Genomic DNA, 19504 nt, shown 5'->3' with positions numbered 1-19504 from the left:
CAGGACAAATTTTAACAAAATAAAAATTACCATTTTAAAAATGGGAATAATAAAACGGGGAATTCCCTCAGAAGAAAACACTGGAGGAGGAAACACCAAGTGTTCTCACAGAAAACAGCCAATAACCAGTTATAATGTGTAAGAGCAGAAAAGAATCTAAAGGTCAGAGTGGATCACATGCTAAAACACAGCAGTGGAGTCCACTGCACTTAAAAATATCTAGCCAAATCCTCAGCTTCATAAATAGCATGTGATAACTGAAACAATATGATCAGAGGCAGCATAGTATAGATGTTAGGCACCTCGTAGACTCAGGCCAGGGGTGCCTCTCAGTTTCTTCAGCTGTAAAATGGGGATGTGCCTACATCTAACAGTGTTGTTTGGATTAAGAGTCAGTGAAGCCAGGCACTCAGAACTATGCCTGACAAGGAATAACCATTTAATATATGTTAGCTGTTCTCACCTTTCCGCTCTACACTGATTAGAGTGGGCCCCGTAGGCATATGTTATACATTGCTGGCTCCACAGTTGAAAAGGAAAACAAGCAATGTAAATACAATTTAGAGGAGAAAGAAAAATAGGTTTGGAAATAAGTCCTTCCTGGTAAGAGGCAGGGAACTGGGGTTCCAGACACCTCTCTGGTAAGTAAATGCACAGGGGGTAGGAAGGTGTTAGCCTTAAAAATGATTTTGGGGACTTCCCTGGCGGTCCAGTCGTTAAGACTCCGCGCTTCCACGGCAGGGGGCACGGGTTCGATCCCTGGTTGGGGAACTAAGGTCCTGCATGCCGCGTGGCACAACCAAAAAAAAAAAAAAAAGATTTTGTTTCTCCAAAGAAGACATACAGCTTACAGCTGGCCAACAGGCACATGAAAAAGTGCTCAACTTCACTAATTATTAGAGAAATGCAAACGAAACTACAATGGGGTAACACCTCATACCGGTTAGAATGGCTATTATCAAAAAGTCTACAAACAATAAATGCTGGAGAGGGTGTGGAGAAAAAAGAACCCTCCTACACTATTGGTAGGAATATAAATTGGTGCAGCCACTATGGAGAACAGTATGGAAGCTCCTTAAGAAACTAAAAATAGAGTTACCATATGATCCAGCAATCCCACTCCTGGGCATATATCCAGAGAAAACTAGAATTCAAAAAGATACAGGCACCCCAATGTTCATTGCAGCACTATTTACAATAGCCAAGACATGGAAGCAGGGGCTTCCCTGGTGGTGCAGTGGTTGAGAGTCCGCCTGCCAATGCAGGGGACACGGGTTCGAGCCCTGGTCTGGGAAGATTCCCACATGCCGCGGAGCAACTAGGCCCGTGAGACACAACTACTGAGCCTGTGCATCTGGAGCCTGTGCTCCGCAACGAGAGGCCGCGGTAGTGAGAGGCCCGCGCACCGCGATGAAGAGTGGCCCCACTTGCCGCAATTAGAGAAAGCCCTCGCACAGAAACGAAGACCCAACACAGCCAAAAATAAATAAACAAATAAATAAAAAATTTAAAAAAAACAAAAACATGGAAGCAACCTAAATGTCCATCGACAGATGAATGGAGAAAAGATGTGGCACATATATACAATGGAATATTAGCCATAAAAAAGAATGAAATAATGCCATTTGCAGCAACATGGATGGACCTAGAGATTATCATACTAAGTGAAGTAAGTCAGACAGAGAAACACAAACATCGTATAATACCGCTTATATGTGGAATCTGAAAAAAAAAAAAAAAAGATACAAATGAACTTATTTACAAAACAAAAATAGACCCACACACAGAAAACTTATGGTTACCAAAGGGTAAGGTTGGGGAGTAGGGGGGAAGGGATAAATAAGGAGGATGGGATTAACATATACACACTACTATATACAAAATACATAACCAACAAGGACCTACTGTATAGCACAGGGAACTATACTCAATATTTTGTAATAACCTATAAAAGAAAAGAGTCTGAAAAAGAATACACACACACGTATCTGAATCGCTGTGCTGTACACCTGAAACTAACACAACATTGTAAATCAACTACACCTCAATTTAAAAATTAAAAAAAAAAAAAAGTCTGGAAAAACCCCAGTAAAAATGATTCTGTCAATTAGAATAAAATTGGGCTCCATGCCCTGCAGCTCCAGATAAATGATAAAACATAGTTAACACATTTTAGTTAACTTTTTTATTTCAAAATAAAACACAGATAAAGAAGACCATACAAAACAAAAGTATAGCTTAATAAGCTAATATAAATGGAACAACCTTGAAACCATTACCCAGAAAAAGAAACAACTTTGCCAAACAAACACTAAAAGCCCCCCCGCCCCCTTGCCATGCTCCTCATCTTCATCACAGCCCCTCCTTCCTGGTGGAAATGGACACCATGGTTCATGATAGTCACATCCGTGTTTTCTTTTTTCTTTTCCCCTGGAGTTGTATTACCCAAATCCAGATCCCTAGACATTATAGTTTATTCTTGCACATTTAAGAAAAATTTATATGCCCTTTAAGTCACTTTCAATCTACAGGTTCCCCCTCCACTCTTTAATTTTCCTTCAGTTTAACCATTGAAGAATCCAAGCCTAGATGCTCAATGCCTAGATTCATTCATTTATTAGGGATTTCAAAACAGCTCTACTCAAACTCTGTCATAATAGTTGGAATAATTTTACAAAGGGACACTCCTTTTATCTTCTATTTCATTACTCAAAGGTTTATATAAGAACAGCAAGTAACTGCTTGATTCTTTTCCTTTATTTACCATCTTCAAAATAATGATTTGGCTTCATATCATTCTTCAAAAAGATGACCAATTAGTAACACACACACACACCCATTATGAATTCATGGCTTTAAACATACCTAATGTTTATTAAATTATCCTTATAATGCTCAAATTATCCCATCTTTGGCCATAAGCTTGGCTCCTGAGTCCTTTTGACATTACCCTGATAATGTTTACTGGCTTCTTTGCGACCTGGAATGGTAAGTTGTTCCATGCTCATCTTGTACATTTCCTACCCCAGACCTGGAATCAACCATTACCCCAAGCTCTGGTTTCTTTCCATGGGAAATGGTATTTTAAGATTTAGGTGGTAGGAGTGTTTATTGCTACTAGATTGTTTCTAGATCTTTTCAGTGAATAGGGGTAGGAAGATAAAACACCTCATGAGTTCATACTGATAGTTCCTATTCAAACTCAGGGCTAAAGGGTTTTTAAATTCTATATCACATCTGTAACTCCTATCACCACACAAAAAAATCTGGTTCCCAAGGACATAGGAGACAAGAGTATTAGAAATCCCATAATCACTCAATTTCTTTATAGTCAACACATTTTAAGTCCTGGGCAAATTAGCATACTTCCCCCGTTCCTTCTACATCGAACATGCTGCAAGAAGATAAGTTATAAACACACGTCATCCGTCACTTCGGAAGACAGAACTATCCCTTGTGTTGCCTGAAGCTGTACACGTGTCCCAGGAGCTCTGTGCAGTCACCAGGCTGGGAGCTGGGACTGGGGGGAGAGAGCACAGGGGTAGACAGAGAAAGAAATATTTGCTTTCCTTCTCTCCTCTCAAGCTCAGCCCGCCCCCTGGTGGAGATGCTAATGAGCTGGGAACAGCCCAAGGCAGGTCAGATGGGAAGTCAACTAGCTGACATGTACAGAGCAGTTACTAGAACCAGTCCTAAAATGGGTGCTAAAGGTAGAAAACCTCTCTGTGGCTTCAAGTGGCTTTAAGTGTAGCTGGGGAGAGTGGAGGCTGCCCAAATGAAAAGCACTTACAAATTGTCACCAAGCAACATGCCAAATTTCAAAATCATGAGAGGGAAGGCCAATAAAGTTTATCAAAATGACTTCATTATTTTTAAAGAAACGCCATTGTATTTCAATGAAACACATAGTATAGCCTAACATATAAAAGCTCATATACATTTTTTAAATAATGTAAGTCACAAGTGATATATCAACTTCATAGGCTTAAAAATCTTTTTTACATTCAAAAATCAACCAGTGGGTCCAGAGATGAAATCCTATATTCTTTAGCATTTGATGTTAAAGACTCGCTTTGGCCATAAAACCTTAGATTTTTCTTTTTAACACTTACCATGACTTTTAAATGTCTTATTCAATAGTATACAAATTCCATGTTTCAAAGGCTTGAATTTAGATTTTATTCAGTTTTAAACTGCATTTGTAAAGTAAAAGGATTTGTAAGCTAAGGAGGAGAAGAGGAAAGAGGTTAATTTAAAAATGAGTTAAGGGCTTCCATGGTGGCGCAGTGGTTAAGAATCCGCCTGCCAATGCAAGGGACACGGGTTCGAGCCTTGGCCTGGGAAGATCCCACATGCTGCAGAGTAACTAAGCCCGTGTGCCACAACTACTGAGCCTGAGCTCTAGAGCCTGCAAGCCACAACTACTGAGCCCACGTGCCACAACTACTGAAGCCCACGTGCCTAGAGCCCGTGCTCTGCAACAAGAGAAGCCACGACAATCAGAAGCCCGCGCACTGCAACGAAGAGTAGACCCCGCTAGCCGTAACTAGCGAAAACCCGCGTGCAGCAATGAAGACCCAACGCAGCCAAAAATAAATAATTTATTTTAAAATTTTTTAAATAAATAATAAAAATGAGTTAAGATGAGTTTAACATAAGTTTTTGTTTTCTGTGGACTTCAGGTGGTCGAATTGTGTTAACCATGATGCTTTGTTCATACTGTATCTTTGTCATTAGTTCATGCAAGGCCTTCTCCATTTTATTATTTGTTTAATGATGTAATGAGCCCAGGTATTTTTATACTTTTTAAATGCAAATTTAAACCATATTGTTTTTGCATCCACCACATGTCACCAGAAGAACTACCACCTTTTTTAAACCTAAAAATGTAACTTGCACAATTTCCACAGTGTAAAAATAGAAGACTACATCATTTTAATGGCTACCTGGCATTTTTGTCTACCATATGGACCATCATTTATTTAACCAATCCCATCCCGTAGCAGTGTGTTTGGATCTATTTTGTTTCCAGTGTTTTACTACTATCAATAATTGCTCTGCTGAACATAAACATTTATGCTAGACTTAGCATAGAGGTCAGGGCTAGATTTCTTAGAAGTGACACCACTGGGTCATAAGGAAGGGAGTCTGACTGGTAGAGATAAAGCTTCCCCCAGATAAGAAATTCTCCTGCGAAGGTGCAGAGGGGGAAACAAGCAAGGAATTTATGGCCATATTTGCTTGGCAGAAGTAACAAAAAAATGAGGCTAGCAAAAAAGACAACCAGGTTTGGAAGTTTGTATTTGAAACAATAAACAATAGTGAACCATTTGTAGGTTCTTAAGTACTAAATGCTATTAGAGAAGAATGCTTCTAGCAGATCAACTAACTAGGAGAGGCGTGAAATAATGAAAATTTGATGTTGGGTGATGACCCTGAAAAACCACCTCAACAAATCAGCTAAGAATCCATAGGACTTGAAGAACTGAATTAAAAGGGCAAAGAGGAGGGAAAGATCATTTTGGAAAATGATTCCAGATTTTCCAGGCTGGACAACCCAGAAACCAGAGTCCTAAGATTCTGTGGTTTATAATTTACAATTATTTTATAATTTATAAATTTAGAATTTATTTATTTCTAAATAAAGCTAAGATTTATTGAGACAATACTATAGGGCAGAAACTAAGTAACCTGGCAATAGGAGATGGCTGACTGGCAGAGCCGGCTACATAATCAGTAGAGCCCAGAGCAAGAGGAAAATGTGGGGCGCTTGCTCAAAGACTTTTAAGAATTTCAAAGGGTGACAGCAGAATATTAAGGCAAGTGTGGGCCCCTGAAGCCGCCCTGGTGACCACAGATACTAAGGTCCGATCTAGCGATCGAGAAACCAGGAGGCATCACCCGAAGGACTAACCACACCCTCACCCTCCGAGGGAGAGCGAGCCCCAGAAGGATATGCCAGGGAATCCAAGGGCCCCCGCTCCCCTGCGCAGCACTTCTAGGAGAGTGCGGGCTGGGGGCGCTGAGGTGAAGCTTGGACCCTGGGCCTATGCTCCCGGCACGGTCGCTCGACCCACCCCCGCCACCCCACCCAGCACGGGCGAGGATCCCGAGGTACACAAGTCCTGGCCTTGGACTCAGACGGGTTACTCATAAACCCGGAGGAGGGGGTAGGAGGCGCCGCGCGTGCACACCCTGGACCAGCGGCCCGGAGCGGAGAAGCACCCCAAGCACAGATGGTCTAAGAAAAGTCCGCAAATCCCTGAAGGCCCAGGAGGCGTCTGAGTGGAACAGACGAAAGACGGGCGGAGACCCGTGGGGGTGCTAGGGAGCGTCTGCAAAGAACGCCGAGGGACGCCAGGGGTCATCTAAAAAGCTGCCAAAGCGGCTAATGGGCGGTCCCCACAAGAACAAGGCTTCCGGAAGCTAAGCCCGGAAGGGCGGGTGCGAAGGCCTGTGACTTGAGCACATTCCAAAAGCGCCGGGCACCCCTTAGGGCAAGGACGGTTGTAGCTGCAGCCCGCGAAAAGAGAAAAGCTAAAGCCGGACCGGGACCAGGGGAGGAAAGAGTACGCCCTTAGAGATCGTCTGAAAAGTGCGAAGCCCAATTAACCTAAGGGACCGACAGCAAATTGTACCCCTTGCTAAGACACCTCTCGGAAGCAAACCAACTTCTTTTGTAAGCCCCGCCCCTCGTCCATTAAGTCTAGTTCCGTTGTCTCTGATTCAGGAAGCAGCCGGTTCCCTACTTACTCCTCCCACAACAAGGAGCTACTGCCCCTACTGGGTCTCGCGCTTTCTCCTCCCCTCAAACCCCTTGCGCACTTTCTCCCGCCCATCTGTCAATCACCGCGCTCAGCTGTCCAGTGAGCGGGCCAAGAGGGCGGGGCCATCAGGGGCGTCGCGTGACGTCTGCAGTCCGCCAGCCGCGGAGCCAGGAGATGAGTGTCGAAGGAGGCGCGTGACGGAGAAGCGGTTGGCCGACGCCGCGGCGGCAGTCGTTGTAAACAAGGCCTCGCGCCGCTCGGGGCCCTGCGACCGCTCCTGGCTGGTGGGTGGTCTCGCGCGGGGCGGTAACCGCCGGCTTTGTGGGAGGTGCTTCTCGGCTTCCTCCCTGCCTACCCCCGCTTAGTGTACACACCCCCGGTACACCACGTGGGCGTGAGGCAAGGAAGGAGGGGGGTGTAGGCCGAATTTTAACCTCATTGGTTGTTGCTGCCGCCGGCTTTCGCAAGGGAGTGCTCTGATTGGCCGGTAAGGGAGGGGGGGCTTCGGGGAGGGGGTCTCTGACTCCTAAGGCTTCTGATTGGTTAGGTGGGGTAAGCTAATGAGAAGCTTTCTTCCGCGAGGAGTTTTGATTGGCCGGCCAGAGAGGTTACCTGGGAATCCACCCCCACCCCAGGGACTTTGATAGGTGAGTTTGAGGTAGAAAACTGAGAAATTCCTCTTCAAAGGATTCTCACTGGTGAGCTAGGGTCGTGCCCTAGGCTTCACTCTGCTTTTTTTGCTTCACAGGATCGGGAAAGGTTTGTGTTCCCGAAGCCTTAGGAGTTGTTACAGGCTAAGGAGAAGGGATCTCAGTCTCTAGGAAGGGTCGCTCTCCTAGAGACAGCTACTATCGTATCTCAGGAGACTCTGGTGTTTCTAGAGCAGGCTTTGCTTTCACCAAATCCAAGGAGGTGACAGGAGGAGTCCCTGCACAGGACTTAAGGATGCTGTGACCAGAAGATGGGATCACGGAACAGCAGCAGCGCAGGAACTGGGTCCGGAGACCCCTCCGAGGGCTTGCCCCGAAGAGGGACTGGCCTGCGTAGGAGTGAGGAAGAGGAAGAGGAGGATGAAGATGTGGATCTGGCCCAGGTACTGGCCTATCTCCTACGCAGGTAACTTACCCCCTGGTGTGTCCCCACCAGGTGCCACCACAGCCCCTTGATCCCAGCTCCAGTCAGGGAAGTTACAGAGAATAGGGAATGAGATTAGCCCAGGACAGCTGTTCTGTTTGAGCAGAACCGCTTTCCCTGGTGGACACTCACCGCACTCAGCTTCATACCCAGTAAGAGTGGTTCTTGCCTAGGGAGGGTCAACAGGATGACTGGCTCTTGTGTTTGAGGGGACTTTTCAGGGGAGTCTCTCTACCTATGACTACACAAATGTAACCTATTTTCCAAGTAAGTAAAAAAAAAAGGGGGTGGGTGGGGGGGTTTCCTGGTGGGAAGGGAGTGACGTGAAGGGTGAAGAAAAGAGTTAGGGAAGTGGGTGTTGAACTTAAGAGAAGTTATTGACACATGATATGAAGCCACGTGGATTTACTTGAAAAACAAGTTTAAATTAACCTAACTCTAATCCTGTTTTTGAGGGAAGTGACCACCAGGAATTGACTGGAAAGGGGTGCAGTTGGCTTTGGTTCTTAGCTATGGCTCCCTGGGGAGAAGACGAGCTTGGGAATCCCTTCAGAAAACCACGTTCTATGCTGGACTCCTTGGGCAGAGGCTCAGAAGGAAATGCTCTCAGAATTTTTAGCTTGCTGGGAAGTCAATTTAGTAGATCTGTCAACATCCATGCAATGTTGGGGTTTTCTACTCCTGCTGTAAGAGTGAGAATTAGTTTCCCAGTGTGTCTTATAGGAGACAAAATAACAGCCAAGGTCTAGTCAGCCTCAAACCTCAAAATGGGGACAGTATGAGGGTTTGAGGACAAGGTGGTCTAAGAACTACATAGCTATTGACTCTGAATTTGGTTGATTTGGGGAAGGGATCCTCCCCTTTATCATGGGGGGTCTCTCCACAGAGGCCAAGTGAGGTTGGTGCAGGGAGGAGGTGCAGCAAATTTACAGCTCATCCAGGCCCTCTCGGACTCGGAGGAAGAGCATGACAGTGCCTGGGATGGTCGTCTTGGAGACCGATACAACCCACCCGGTAAGAGGAAAGGCAGACTGAGACCTAATATCAGAGGACTTCCATTAGAAAGCCTTTTTTTGAAACTAACTTCGGCAAAAATTGAAAGAAAAAGATGAGATAATTCAGGGAACGAGGGAGTCTTTGCAGCCCCAGTATATTCAGCCACATTGAGTAGACTGAGCACAGCTCTGCTAACTGTCCTCTGAGGCTGGAAAAGACCTAGGATGAAACTTCTGTTTGGTACTCACAGTGGATGCAACCCCTGACACCCGGGAGCTGGAATGCAATGAGATCAAGACACAAGTGGAATTGGCCACAGGGCGGCTGGGGCTTAGGCGGGCAGCCCGGGAGCACAGCTTTCCTCAAATGCTGCACCAGGTAGGCCTCTCTACTTCCAGCCAGCCTGGCAGCAGGCCTATCAGTGCAGCCAGAAGCTACAATCCCAGAGAAGAGGGAAGTAAACTTCCCAAGGACGCCTCAAATGCTGGAGCTGGAGAGCTCTTAGCCAGCCTGAGCTGGAGTTTGGTGGGACATACTACCGTGTGTGGGGTTCGTTTCTGTAGCAAGAGCAATATTTTTGGAGGACGGGGGTTGGTGTGGCTGAAGTGGCCCTCTGTTTCTGCTAGCAATATTCCCCAATCCCTTCCTTTAGAGAGAACGGGGCCTCTGCCACCAGGGAAGCTTCTCCCTTGGAGAACGGTCTCGAATGATGTCTCAGTGAGTATGGGGCTTGGTGGAGAGGTTCCAAGGGCCAGATAGGTCTTATTTCCTAAACTGTGAAGGGATCGGTGTTAAAGGATCCTCAGGGATATTAATTTTAGGTTATGTGGGGTTGAGGCTTTGAGAGTGAAGAAAGTGGAAAAGTATAGCAATTGAGAGGATGATAGAATGATTCAAAGAAAGGGGTTTATACCCAAAGCCAAAGGGAAGAATGCCCTTGTACTCACATCCAGCTCTGTTAGGATTCTGCAAACTGGGACATTCCCCATCCTGAGCTCCCCTTACCCTCACTTTTCCTCTGCTTCCCAGCTTCTTGCCCAATGATCTGGGCTTTACTGATACCTACTCTCAGAAGGCTTTCTGTGGCATCTACAGCAAAGATGGTCAAATCTTCATGTCTGCTTGCCAAGGTACCAGACCCTAGTCCTACCAACTGCCCTAGAACAACAGACATTCTCCCTGACTGAGGCTAGAAAGCCCCAGACCCAGGGAGCTCAGACCCTGGCTTAGGGATGCTTAGCTAGAACACATGTCCCATGATCAAGGGAAGATTCCACAGATCAGTGATGAGTGAGGGAGGTCTGATCTAGGGAGGATTCCAGGAGGGTGTTCCCTAATTCTGCCTGATCCCCACTCACACAGACCAGACAATCCGACTGTATGACTGCCGGTATGGCCGCTTTCATAAATTCAAGAGCATCAAGGCCCGGGATGTAGGCTGGAGCGTCCTGGATGTGGCCTTCACCCCTGATGGGAACCATTTCCTTTACTCCAGCTGGTCTGATTACAGTGAGTGTGCCCCAGACCACCATCATCTCTTCAGCCTGGGACCTGAGGTCTCCAAATGCCCATCTCCTCCATGCCATGACTCCACGCCTTCTCCTGGGCAGATCACTCCCAGGGTCCAACATCCTTCCCCTTTGTTCCGTCTCCTCCCTAGCTTCACTTTCACCCTCCTAACCTCAGCCCTGAAAGATTCTTGTTTCTCTTGCTTCTCTTAGTTCATATCTGCAACATCTACGGGGAGGGAGACACACATACTGCCCTGGATCTAAGGTACTGGCTTCCTTTCCTGGTTAGACACATCAGAAACTTCTCAAGGAAGGCTCTCCAGGAGCAAACCTCTTGAACTGGAACTCCTGCTTAGAGGGAAAAGTACACTGGTTGCAAGTTTCTCTTTGTGGATTCCTGGGAGGGGACCACCCAGCCTGTCAGCCAGAGGACCAGAGTAAAATAGATGGCTGCAGGATTCTTCCCGGCTTCTCACTGAGGTGCTCCACGTTCTGGCACGTGCTGGCACGACTTCTTTTTCTCTCAGCAGTGTGCCCCACGGCCCTCATCAGATTCTGTAGAGATTAACCAGGGCTAAAGGGAAGTCCACTTAACACAGCTCCTCCTTTGCTCTTTTCAGGCCAGATGAGCGTCGCTTTGCTGTCTTCTCCATCGCTGTCTCCTCAGATGGGCGAGAAGTGCTAGGAGGGTGAGTGTTTGTGGGGATGCCTCTGTCACTTGATGAGATAGGAGTTCTCCCAGAGACCAGCTCTGCCATTACAGAGACTGCACTGGCCACCGTACCCAGGCAGCTGTGGAGAGCAGCCAGGCCTTCTCCGGGGCCAAGGTTTATGAGTTGCTTCCCTTCTCACTCACCATTTCTGCAGCATGAGATGGGAGGTCTCAAACCTCCTTGCAAACACAGCTAACTCTTCTCCCACCTCCCGTATAAGAAGAGAGAAGGGCTCTCCCCTCAGCAGGACTTCGAGACAACAGTCGAGCAGAGCACACGTAGCATGGGTCCTCTCGGTCCTGGCTCCAGAACCCTCTTTTTCCCTTCCCTTTCAGGGCCAATGATGGCTGCCTGTACGTCTTTGATCGAGAACAGAACCGACGTACCCTTCAGGTATGGCTCCCGAGACTTCAAGCCTCTGCCTCCTGGTCCTTGGCCTATTGGAAGACCTAGAAAGACCTGGCCCCCTTCTCCCCTAGATTGAGTCCCATGAGGATGATGTGAATGCGGTGGCCTTTGCTGACATCAGCTCCCAAATCCTGTTCTCCGGGGGGGACGATGCCATCTGCAAAGTGTGGGATCGACGCACCATGCGGGAGGATGACCCCAAGCCCGTGGGTGCGCTGGCTGGACATCAAGACGGCATCACCTTCATTGACAGCAAGGTGGGCGTGGAGTCAGGACCGCACAGCCAGGCGACTGAGGTTGTGGTTGTCCAGGAGGGCGTCAGAGTGGACGGGTGTGGGAACTCGCCAAGCTCCTCATTAGCCAAGGTTTGCAAGAGCTGGAGTTTAGGGAAGAGGCTTAAGCCACAAGACGTGAGGTCCATCGGTACCCACCATTCCTCAAGGAGCAGGGCTTTCTGTACAAGAAAAGCAGAAGACGATCTGACCCCGTATAGAACAGGAGCCCAGCCAGCGCCCTAGGCAAAGAAGGGGAAACCTAGCCAGGGTGTGGGATCTGTGGTAGGAAACCAATGGTAAGGCCCACCTGGATGAAGAAAGAGGCAACCAAAGTCAAAGGACCAGGGTTCATACTCCTCAACTGGGGAGGGGGAGTTGGACTGACAGACCTTGACATCTGCAAGCTCTGATGCTTCGTTATCCGTCTTGGGATTCACAGGGAGATGCCCGGTATCTCATCTCCAACTCCAAAGACCAGACCATCAAGCTCTGGGATATCCGACGCTTTTCCAGCCGGGAAGGCATGGAAGCCTCTCGCCAGGCTGCCACACAGCAAAACTGGGACTACCGCTGGCAGCAGGTGCCCAAAAAAGGTGAGAGCGGAAGTAGAACCCGAGATCTGGAGAGTGAAGGGTCGGGGGTGATAGTTAAAACATTTAACCCCTGGCAAGGCCTGGCATGGGCACCGTGGATGGGCCAAAGCCTGGAGCCCTCCCCCTTGCCAGGCATTAACTCTTTGTTTGCTGAACCATGGGAGAGCCAGGGGTTCCCAGTGTAGGGGCTGGGGATCCCTCCAAACCTACGAATGCAAAAGTATTTCAGCGTCTTAACCATCAGCAGAGCCATATTGGTGTGTATCAGCTGACCGTTAGATGGGGAAAGAGCCACCAGTTGGGAATCGGAAAGGCGATTGTCTTTGAGCATCAGTCTTTGCTGAGGACCAGTGATACAGGGGAATCCAGACTCCCTAACCCAGGGCTCACCCTGCATCCCTCCCCAGCCTGGCGGAAGCTGAAGCTCCCAGGGGACAGCTCCTTGATGACCTACCGGGGCCATGGGGTGCTGCATACCCTCATCCGCTGCCGATTCTCCCCCACCCATAGCACCGGCCAGCAATTCATCTACAGTGGCTGCTCCACTGGCAAAGTGGTCGGTAAGGACTGTGTCCGAACAGGGGGCCTCGGGAAGGGCAGCAGTATTCCCCTGGCATTCTACCTGTAACCACCAGTGACCACCTTAAGAAACCCAGTGACAATTACAAGTGAAATTTCATTTAGCCTGGAGCGGGGAGGCTTAAACGGAGAAAGAGAAAACATTCTATTCATCAGCATTTTAAATTAAGAAAAGGAACACAGAATTCTAGTCAGTAAATATACTAGATTACCAAAAATATACTCAGTTCTGTTTTTCAGCCAGTCAAGGGAAGAGATTGCAGATGAAAGGTAGGAGGGAACAGAGACAAAAAGAATGACACAAAAAGACAGCAGCAAGTAGTAAAAGATGTACAGCCACTGAAGTAGGAGGAATGCACAAAAAGAAACACACAGTCACAAACACACAGTCACAGGAGCCTAAGACAGTGCCAAACCTAGGGAGGCCCTGAGATGGAGGCCTATCCAGGGAGAGAGAAAGGTGCACCCACGTCCAGAAAAGGAACAGCACGTTCACATGTCTGTGGAGACAGCCCATTGTTCACTTTTGTGGTGTCTTCCACATCTTGTGGGCTTTTAAGAAAATGGCTACTTTAAAGCCACATTTCATTTTCTTAACTGTAGAACCTGTGACATTTAGCTAAGGGCCAGAGATGCCCAAGCTCTGCTAGACCATACCCTCAACCTGAGGTAGGGAAAAGAAACTAACACCATCCTCGGGTGTGGGCTTTGCTCCCCTGGGAAAATGGGAAGTTGCCTGAGAGGCAGGTAAGTGGTGCTGCTCAGAGAGAGATGAGGGGTGGCTCGAAGGTCTTCTGGCAGCCCCTCTCCACTCTGGCCTTTCCTGCACAGTGTACGACCTCCTCAGCGGCCACATCGTGAAGAAGCTGACCAACCACAAGGCCTGTGTGCGTGACGTCAGCTGGCACCCCTACGAGGAGAAGATTGTCAGCAGTTCGGTGAGGATGCTGGGGTTAGGGGGGCCAGTGTGTGTCTGGGACTCGGACCCAGGAGGGGGCAGTGCCCCCTGACTACTTGCCACCTTCTGCCCCGCAGTGGGACGGGAACCTGCGTCTGTGGCAGTACCGCCAGGCTGAGTACTTCCAGGATGACATGCCAGAGTCTGAGGAACGCCTGAGCACCCCTGCCCCAGTGTCCCACCCCTCTACAGCCTCTTCCTCGCCCCAGTAGATCTGACTTCCAGCCCCATTCATGGGTGAGCCTCTTGACAGCTCTCCGCCTCCTCCCTCTCTCCCTTCTGGGGGATCTTTGGGGAATCACTGGCATTGGGTGGGGAGAAACAGAAGCCCAGGCTTCGGCCCCCTAGCTAAGCCCCGGGAGGGAGATCCTCCCCTTGGGGCAGAGTGGTCTTCTCACATGCTCACACCCATCAGCTTGGGTCTCTGTCTCTGGTCAGGGTCTGGCAGGACTGCCATTATCTGGTCAGCAGGAGTAACGTCCTGAGTGTTTTTAATCATGTTTGGATGTTAAGTCTTAGCTCCTAGAGTAGATGCCTGGGGCCAGGCCTGAACTGAACCAGGCCCATTGCCCAGGCCTTCACGTTGAGGACTAAACTGGTCAATCAGGGCCAGGTGTCCTGGCCTTTCTTCCAGAAGTCCTAATGGCTAGAGCTCTAGCCCCTCAGGGGAGGGGGGGATGGGTAAGGTGTGTCCTCAGCACCCTCCCTGGCTGGGAATTACGGCTTCTCTCTCACGTGTCTGGGTCTTTGGGGTAGGCAGGCTGTGGTGTGAGAGGCTCCGTGTGACCCCACACAGGGCGGGCCCTCCCTTCCCCGAGTGTTCCCTCGTGCAGGAGGCCAGCAGCTTCGAGGAGGGATGTTGAAGTAGGACTCCGTCCTCTCACTGGCTTTGGCTCCCTCAATAAACTCTCTGTGGGAACCTAGCTCAGTGTCCGTCTGTCTCTCTCTTTTTCCTGTCTGAGATCTTCTATCCTCTCACTTCAAGAAAACAGTTTCAACAGAGCCTTCAGATATGCTCATCTGTGGGAGAAAACACTGCTTTGATGCCCCAAGATGAACGGAAATACCAAAATCATTAGTTAACTGAGCTTTGCAACAGGGAGTCCCTCACCAACCTCAGAGACTTCCCAGCAAGTAGAAATCGAGATAACAGGAAATAAACACGTTTTAGATGAGAACCTGTAACACCCACATCAGCTCTGCCCTGGAACTGGTCCAGTCTATGGAAGGAAGTAGCCCAGAGCCAGAGAGCACGTGGTGGGCAGTGATGCCAGATCCCATCTTGGCACTTCACACTTAGAACCTTATCCACCTCACAGCCACCCTTTTTTACAGGTGAGGAAATGGAGGTGTGCAGAGGTCAAGCACCATGGCCCAGGGCAGACCCATGGTATGGTCAGTAGGGGAGCAGCTCGGATTGATCTTCCCCATTATCTCTAAGGAACCTGGATGCACACCTCCAGGGGGTCTTAAAGACACAGCAAGGGGTTAAAAGATGTACCTATTCAGCAGCAAAGCAGGTAGTTTTAAAAGAATAAAGGGACTTCCCTGGCGGTCCAGTGGTTAGGACTCTGAGCTTCCACTGCAGGGGGCATGGGTTCGATCCCTTGTAGGGGAACTAAGATCCCACATGCCTCGCAGTGCGGCCTAAATAAATACATAAATAAATTTTAAAAATTTTTAAATAAAAGAATAAATTGTCCAGATGCTTGGCCTCCATATGCTCTTTCCTCCAGTTGATCCGCTTCCATGAAACTGTCCTTTTCGTTCCCCCTCTGCCTCTTCACCCAGAGATGCCAACCCGTCTCACCCAGAACTGTTTTACCTCCAGCATGCCAAAGGTAGAGGCCAATTAAAATGATTAGTGTCCTCAAAGCCTCATTTAGTCAAGGCCCCAAGGGCTGTCTATTCTTCTCATTAAGAAATGCACTTCCGGGCTTCCCTGGTGGCACAGTGGTTAAGAATCCGCCTGCCAATGCAGGGGACACGGCTTCGAGCCCTGGTCCAGGAGGATCCCACATGCCATGGAGCAACTAAGCCCGTGCACCGCAACTACTGAGCCTGTGCTCTAGAGCCCGCAAGCCACAACTGCTGAGCCTGCATGCCACAACTACTGAAGCCCGTGCACCTAGAGCCCATGCTCCGCAACAAGAGAAGCCACCGCATTGAGAAGCCCGCGCACCGCAACGAAGAGTAGCCCCCGCTCACCACTACTAGAGAAAAGCCCGTGCGCAGCAACGAAGACCCAATGCAGCCAAAAATAAAATAAATTTTTTAAAAAAGAAAACTTTATAAATTCCATTTGAAAATAAATGCATTTCCAATACAATTTTAGTTTATTATTATCAAACTGTGTGAAATGTTTGTTGTACAAATAATACATTTTGTACTACTAACAATTTTGAAATTTGTACTAGTAAAAAATAGGAAATTCAGTACAGAAAAAAAAGTTTAACCTTGTGATCACAGGAAATGTGTAAAAATTGTTTCAAATTATCTACTCCTTTTGGCAGAGAAGTGTGATCAATCAAAGACTTTCAGGCATAAAAACATTAGGATAATTTCAGTGGGGAAAGAATGGAAATGTTATTTCTGACTCTTAAGATCTTGTCACATGTTTTTAAATGAAAAACGGTGAGGTATATAATCACTGTAGTGTTTAGATTCCATTGGATATATTTAAAAGAGTGAAAAAGATAGCTTTACTTTTGAAATGTCAACACATACGATACACTGGAAATTATGTCCTTTGCAACTATTTAAAATTACAATGAAAAATGTTGTGTCAACTTAAAAATGTGTGAGTGCTTCTGTAGGTCTTCAGGTATAGGATCCCTGAGCACAGACTATGTCAAGGTATGGGCTGTAGGATCTGGAAGGATCCTGATTGGTTAATCCATCTCGGTCAGTTTGCAGATGATGGCACTGAGGACCAAGGATGGTTAGTTGATTTTCTCAAAGTCACAGAGTTGGGCCAGAACCCAGGTGCCCTTTCTTGCTCATTCCTTTCACTACTTCATGGGCCTCCACTGTGCTCTGAGATCCCACCACCAGTTTTGAGGAATGAGGAAGGAAGACAGAAAGGGATCTCAAAACAGTTACTGAATATCAGGGACTTCCCTTGGGTAGGTTGCTCACCGCCCTATGGGTCCAGCCTCAGTGGTCAGGCTGGGAGGCCAAGTCCCAGGGTAATTGGTTGGGGGACACAACCTAAGGATTTGATGGACTCCAGGCTGGGGATCTTCCTTCTAGGGTCTCCACCACCCATCACCTGGGAGTGAACTTGATCTTCGGGGCTCTGAGAGTCCAACCTGGGCCGGGTGGGGGTGACTTTGGCTGACCAAACAGAGACAGGCAGACCCAAACAGGCCATGGCCAAAAACATCCCATGTTTTGGGCATGGCCCTGAAACATGAACTAGGACATGGTTCCAGCCAAGAGGGTCAAGGAGGCACAGGACTAACAGGGAAGGACGCAGGCTGCTGTCAGGACACACACCCAAGGCGAGAACACTGCTGACGTGGCAGCCCTCCGCCCCAGCCCCTTACTGCCCCCCGCCCCTCTCCCCCGCCTGCCAGCTGCCAACAGGGCTCTGCCCTGTGTCTGCCACACCTGTCACTGCCTGTCCTTGTCCAGGGGGAGCCCCATCAGCCCCTCCTCAGCTGCCCAGCAGAGCAAGCGGTTAGTGGGGAGGGGAGGGAACATGGAGCGGGGGCCGGCGGTGGGGGCAGGGCGGGGGGCCGGGGCCCAGATCTGGGCACTGCTGGGCCGCTTGGTCAGGGTGCTGCTCTGGGTGGCCTCTGCTTTGCTGTACTTTGGAAGCGAACAGGCTGCCCGCCTCCTGGGCAGCCCCTGCTTACGGCGCCTCTACCATGCCTGGTTGGCAGCAGTGGTCATCTTCGGGCCCCTTCTGCAGTTCCATGTCAACCCTCGGACCATCTTTGCCAGCCATGGCAACTTCTTCAACATGTGAGTCCACTCGAGGCCGTGGGCGCTGGCTGCCTGGGCTCTGGGATCCCAGCTCCCTCCTCCAGCTTTCTGTGCTCCTGCCAGTCCAGGACACTAAAAATAGGCTAGGAGGTTGAGGAGAAGGTCAGAGGGGGAGGGGAAAAGAGTCATGGGGGTACAGGAGCAGCGCTGAAGAGGAAACATGGGCCCTAGAAGGCTGAGTGGGCCGCTAAGGAGATGGCCAAGTTCAAGGGGATGGGGGGAGAGGGGGGAGAGGGCCCAGGAAACAGAGAACCGGGAACGACAGATGCGACTGGAGGCAGAGCCGTGATTGGGAACGTAGAGCAGGGTGGGGAGATGGGGCTGAGGGGTCTCAGCAGCCTTCCCTCTTCTCTGCCACAGAAAGTTTGTGAATTCGGCGTGGGGCTGGACGTGCACCTTCCTGGGGGGCTTCGTGTTGCTGGTGGTGTTCCTGGCTACACGGCGCGTGGCAGTGACTGCCCGGCACCTGAGCCGCTTGGTGGTTGGGGCAGCTGTGTGGCGGGGTGCCGGCCGGGCCTTCCTGCTCATCGAGGACCTGACGGGCTCCTGCTTCGAGCCTCTGCCCCAGGGCCTGCTGCTCCGCGAGCTGCCGGACCGCCGCAGCTGCCTGGCGGCCGGCCACCAGTGGCGGGGCTACACCGTCTCCTCCCACACCTTCCTGCTCACCTTCTGCTGCCTGCTCATGGCCGAGGAAGCAGCAGTGTTCGCCAAGTACCTGGCCCATGGGCTGCCCGCCGGCGCACCCCTGCGCCTTGTCTTCCTGCTCAACGTGCTGCTGCTGGGCCTCTGGAACTTCTTGCTGCTCTGCACCGTCATCTATTTCCACCAATATACTCACAAGGTGGTGGGCGCCGCGGTGGGCACCTTTGCCTGGTACCTCACCTACGGCAGCTGGTATCATCAGCCCTGGTCTCCAGGGATCCCGGGCCATGGGCTCTTCCCTCACCCCAACTCCAGCCACAAGCATAACTGAAAGAAATAAAGGCACTTCAGGCCTGGCTCTGGCTCCGCTCATCATTGGGCTGGTGGGACCTGCAAAGGGCGGGAAGGGTAAGAAGAGAGTGTGATGGTCGCCAGGTTTCCTCAGCCAGACCTTGCTGTCAGTGACCTTGAATGTCCTTGTGCTTGATCACTATCCCTCCTGTTCTTTCAGTCTCCTAGTCCCTGCAGACATCAAGCTCTTTGGGGCTCTGATGTCAAGGACTGGCACTGCCAGGTCAGGTAGCAGTGCCCTTAGGTATGGGCGGCATTCCCACTGAGCAGATGCTCCACCTCCAGCCTGGTTGATTCGTTTTCCCTGCCTCCAGTCCTGAATCCCCCTCCGCCATCCTCAGGGGCCTGCCTATCTGGGCACCCTACTCACGGACCCTTCCTACCCTGTCTTCCCATAGGGGGTCTATATGTGCTCATTTACTTAAAAGATGTTCATTAAGCCAAGCATAGTTCCTTGCCATGTGAATAAGAAAGACAAGGTTTCTGCTGTTTGGGGGCCCATGGGTTACTGCCTGATGATAAACTCACAAATAATAATAGCAAACACTTGTGCTTACTCTGTGTCAGGCACCATTCTAAGTGTCTAT

General features: G+C 49.4%; 2 protein-coding genes across 11 annotated transcripts; both read left to right on the top strand.

The window, feature by feature from the left end:
- Window positions 1-6890: 6890 nt before the first annotated feature.
- DCAF11 (DDB1 and CUL4 associated factor 11) lies at window positions 6891-14857 on the top strand. 10 transcript variants are annotated; one of them, XM_082449263.1, is made up of 15 exons: window positions 6891-7051; window positions 7704-7860; window positions 8788-8915; window positions 9148-9275; window positions 9550-9614; window positions 9927-10027; window positions 10260-10406; window positions 10619-10673; window positions 11029-11097; window positions 11457-11514; window positions 11601-11786; window positions 12244-12397; window positions 12805-12957; window positions 13808-13914; window positions 14012-14857. In XM_082449263.1, exons 2-15 carry the CDS (start codon window positions 7838-7840, stop codon window positions 14144-14146), a joined length of 1509 nt encoding a protein of 502 aa, XP_082305389.1. In that variant the 5' UTR covers window positions 6891-7051; window positions 7704-7837; the 3' UTR covers window positions 14147-14857. The 10 variants fall into 10 exon arrangements, with proteins under 10 accessions (XP_082305389.1, XP_082305387.1, XP_082305385.1 ...); XM_082449261.1 differs by having other exon boundaries at window positions 6894-7051; window positions 7704-7883; XM_082449259.1 differs by having other exon boundaries at window positions 6894-7051; window positions 7677-7883.
- A 2765-nt stretch (window positions 14858-17622) lies between these two features.
- FITM1 (fat storage inducing transmembrane protein 1) lies at window positions 17623-18922 on the top strand. The gene is made up of 2 exons (XM_082449268.1): window positions 17623-17903; window positions 18285-18922. The coding sequence occupies exons 1-2, from the start codon at window positions 17638-17640 to the stop codon at window positions 18895-18897; spliced, it is 879 nt and encodes a 292-aa protein (XP_082305394.1). The 5' UTR covers window positions 17623-17637; the 3' UTR covers window positions 18898-18922.
- The last annotated feature ends 582 nt before the right edge of the window (window positions 18923-19504 follow it).

Source organism: Balaenoptera physalus, assembly GCF_965194825.1.
Source record: "Balaenoptera physalus genome assembly, chromosome: 2".
NCBI lineage: Eukaryota > Metazoa > Chordata > Mammalia > Artiodactyla > Balaenopteridae > Balaenoptera > Balaenoptera physalus.
The sequence above is the reverse complement of the archived record's forward strand: the minus strand, read 5'-3'. Positions and strand labels throughout refer to the sequence as shown.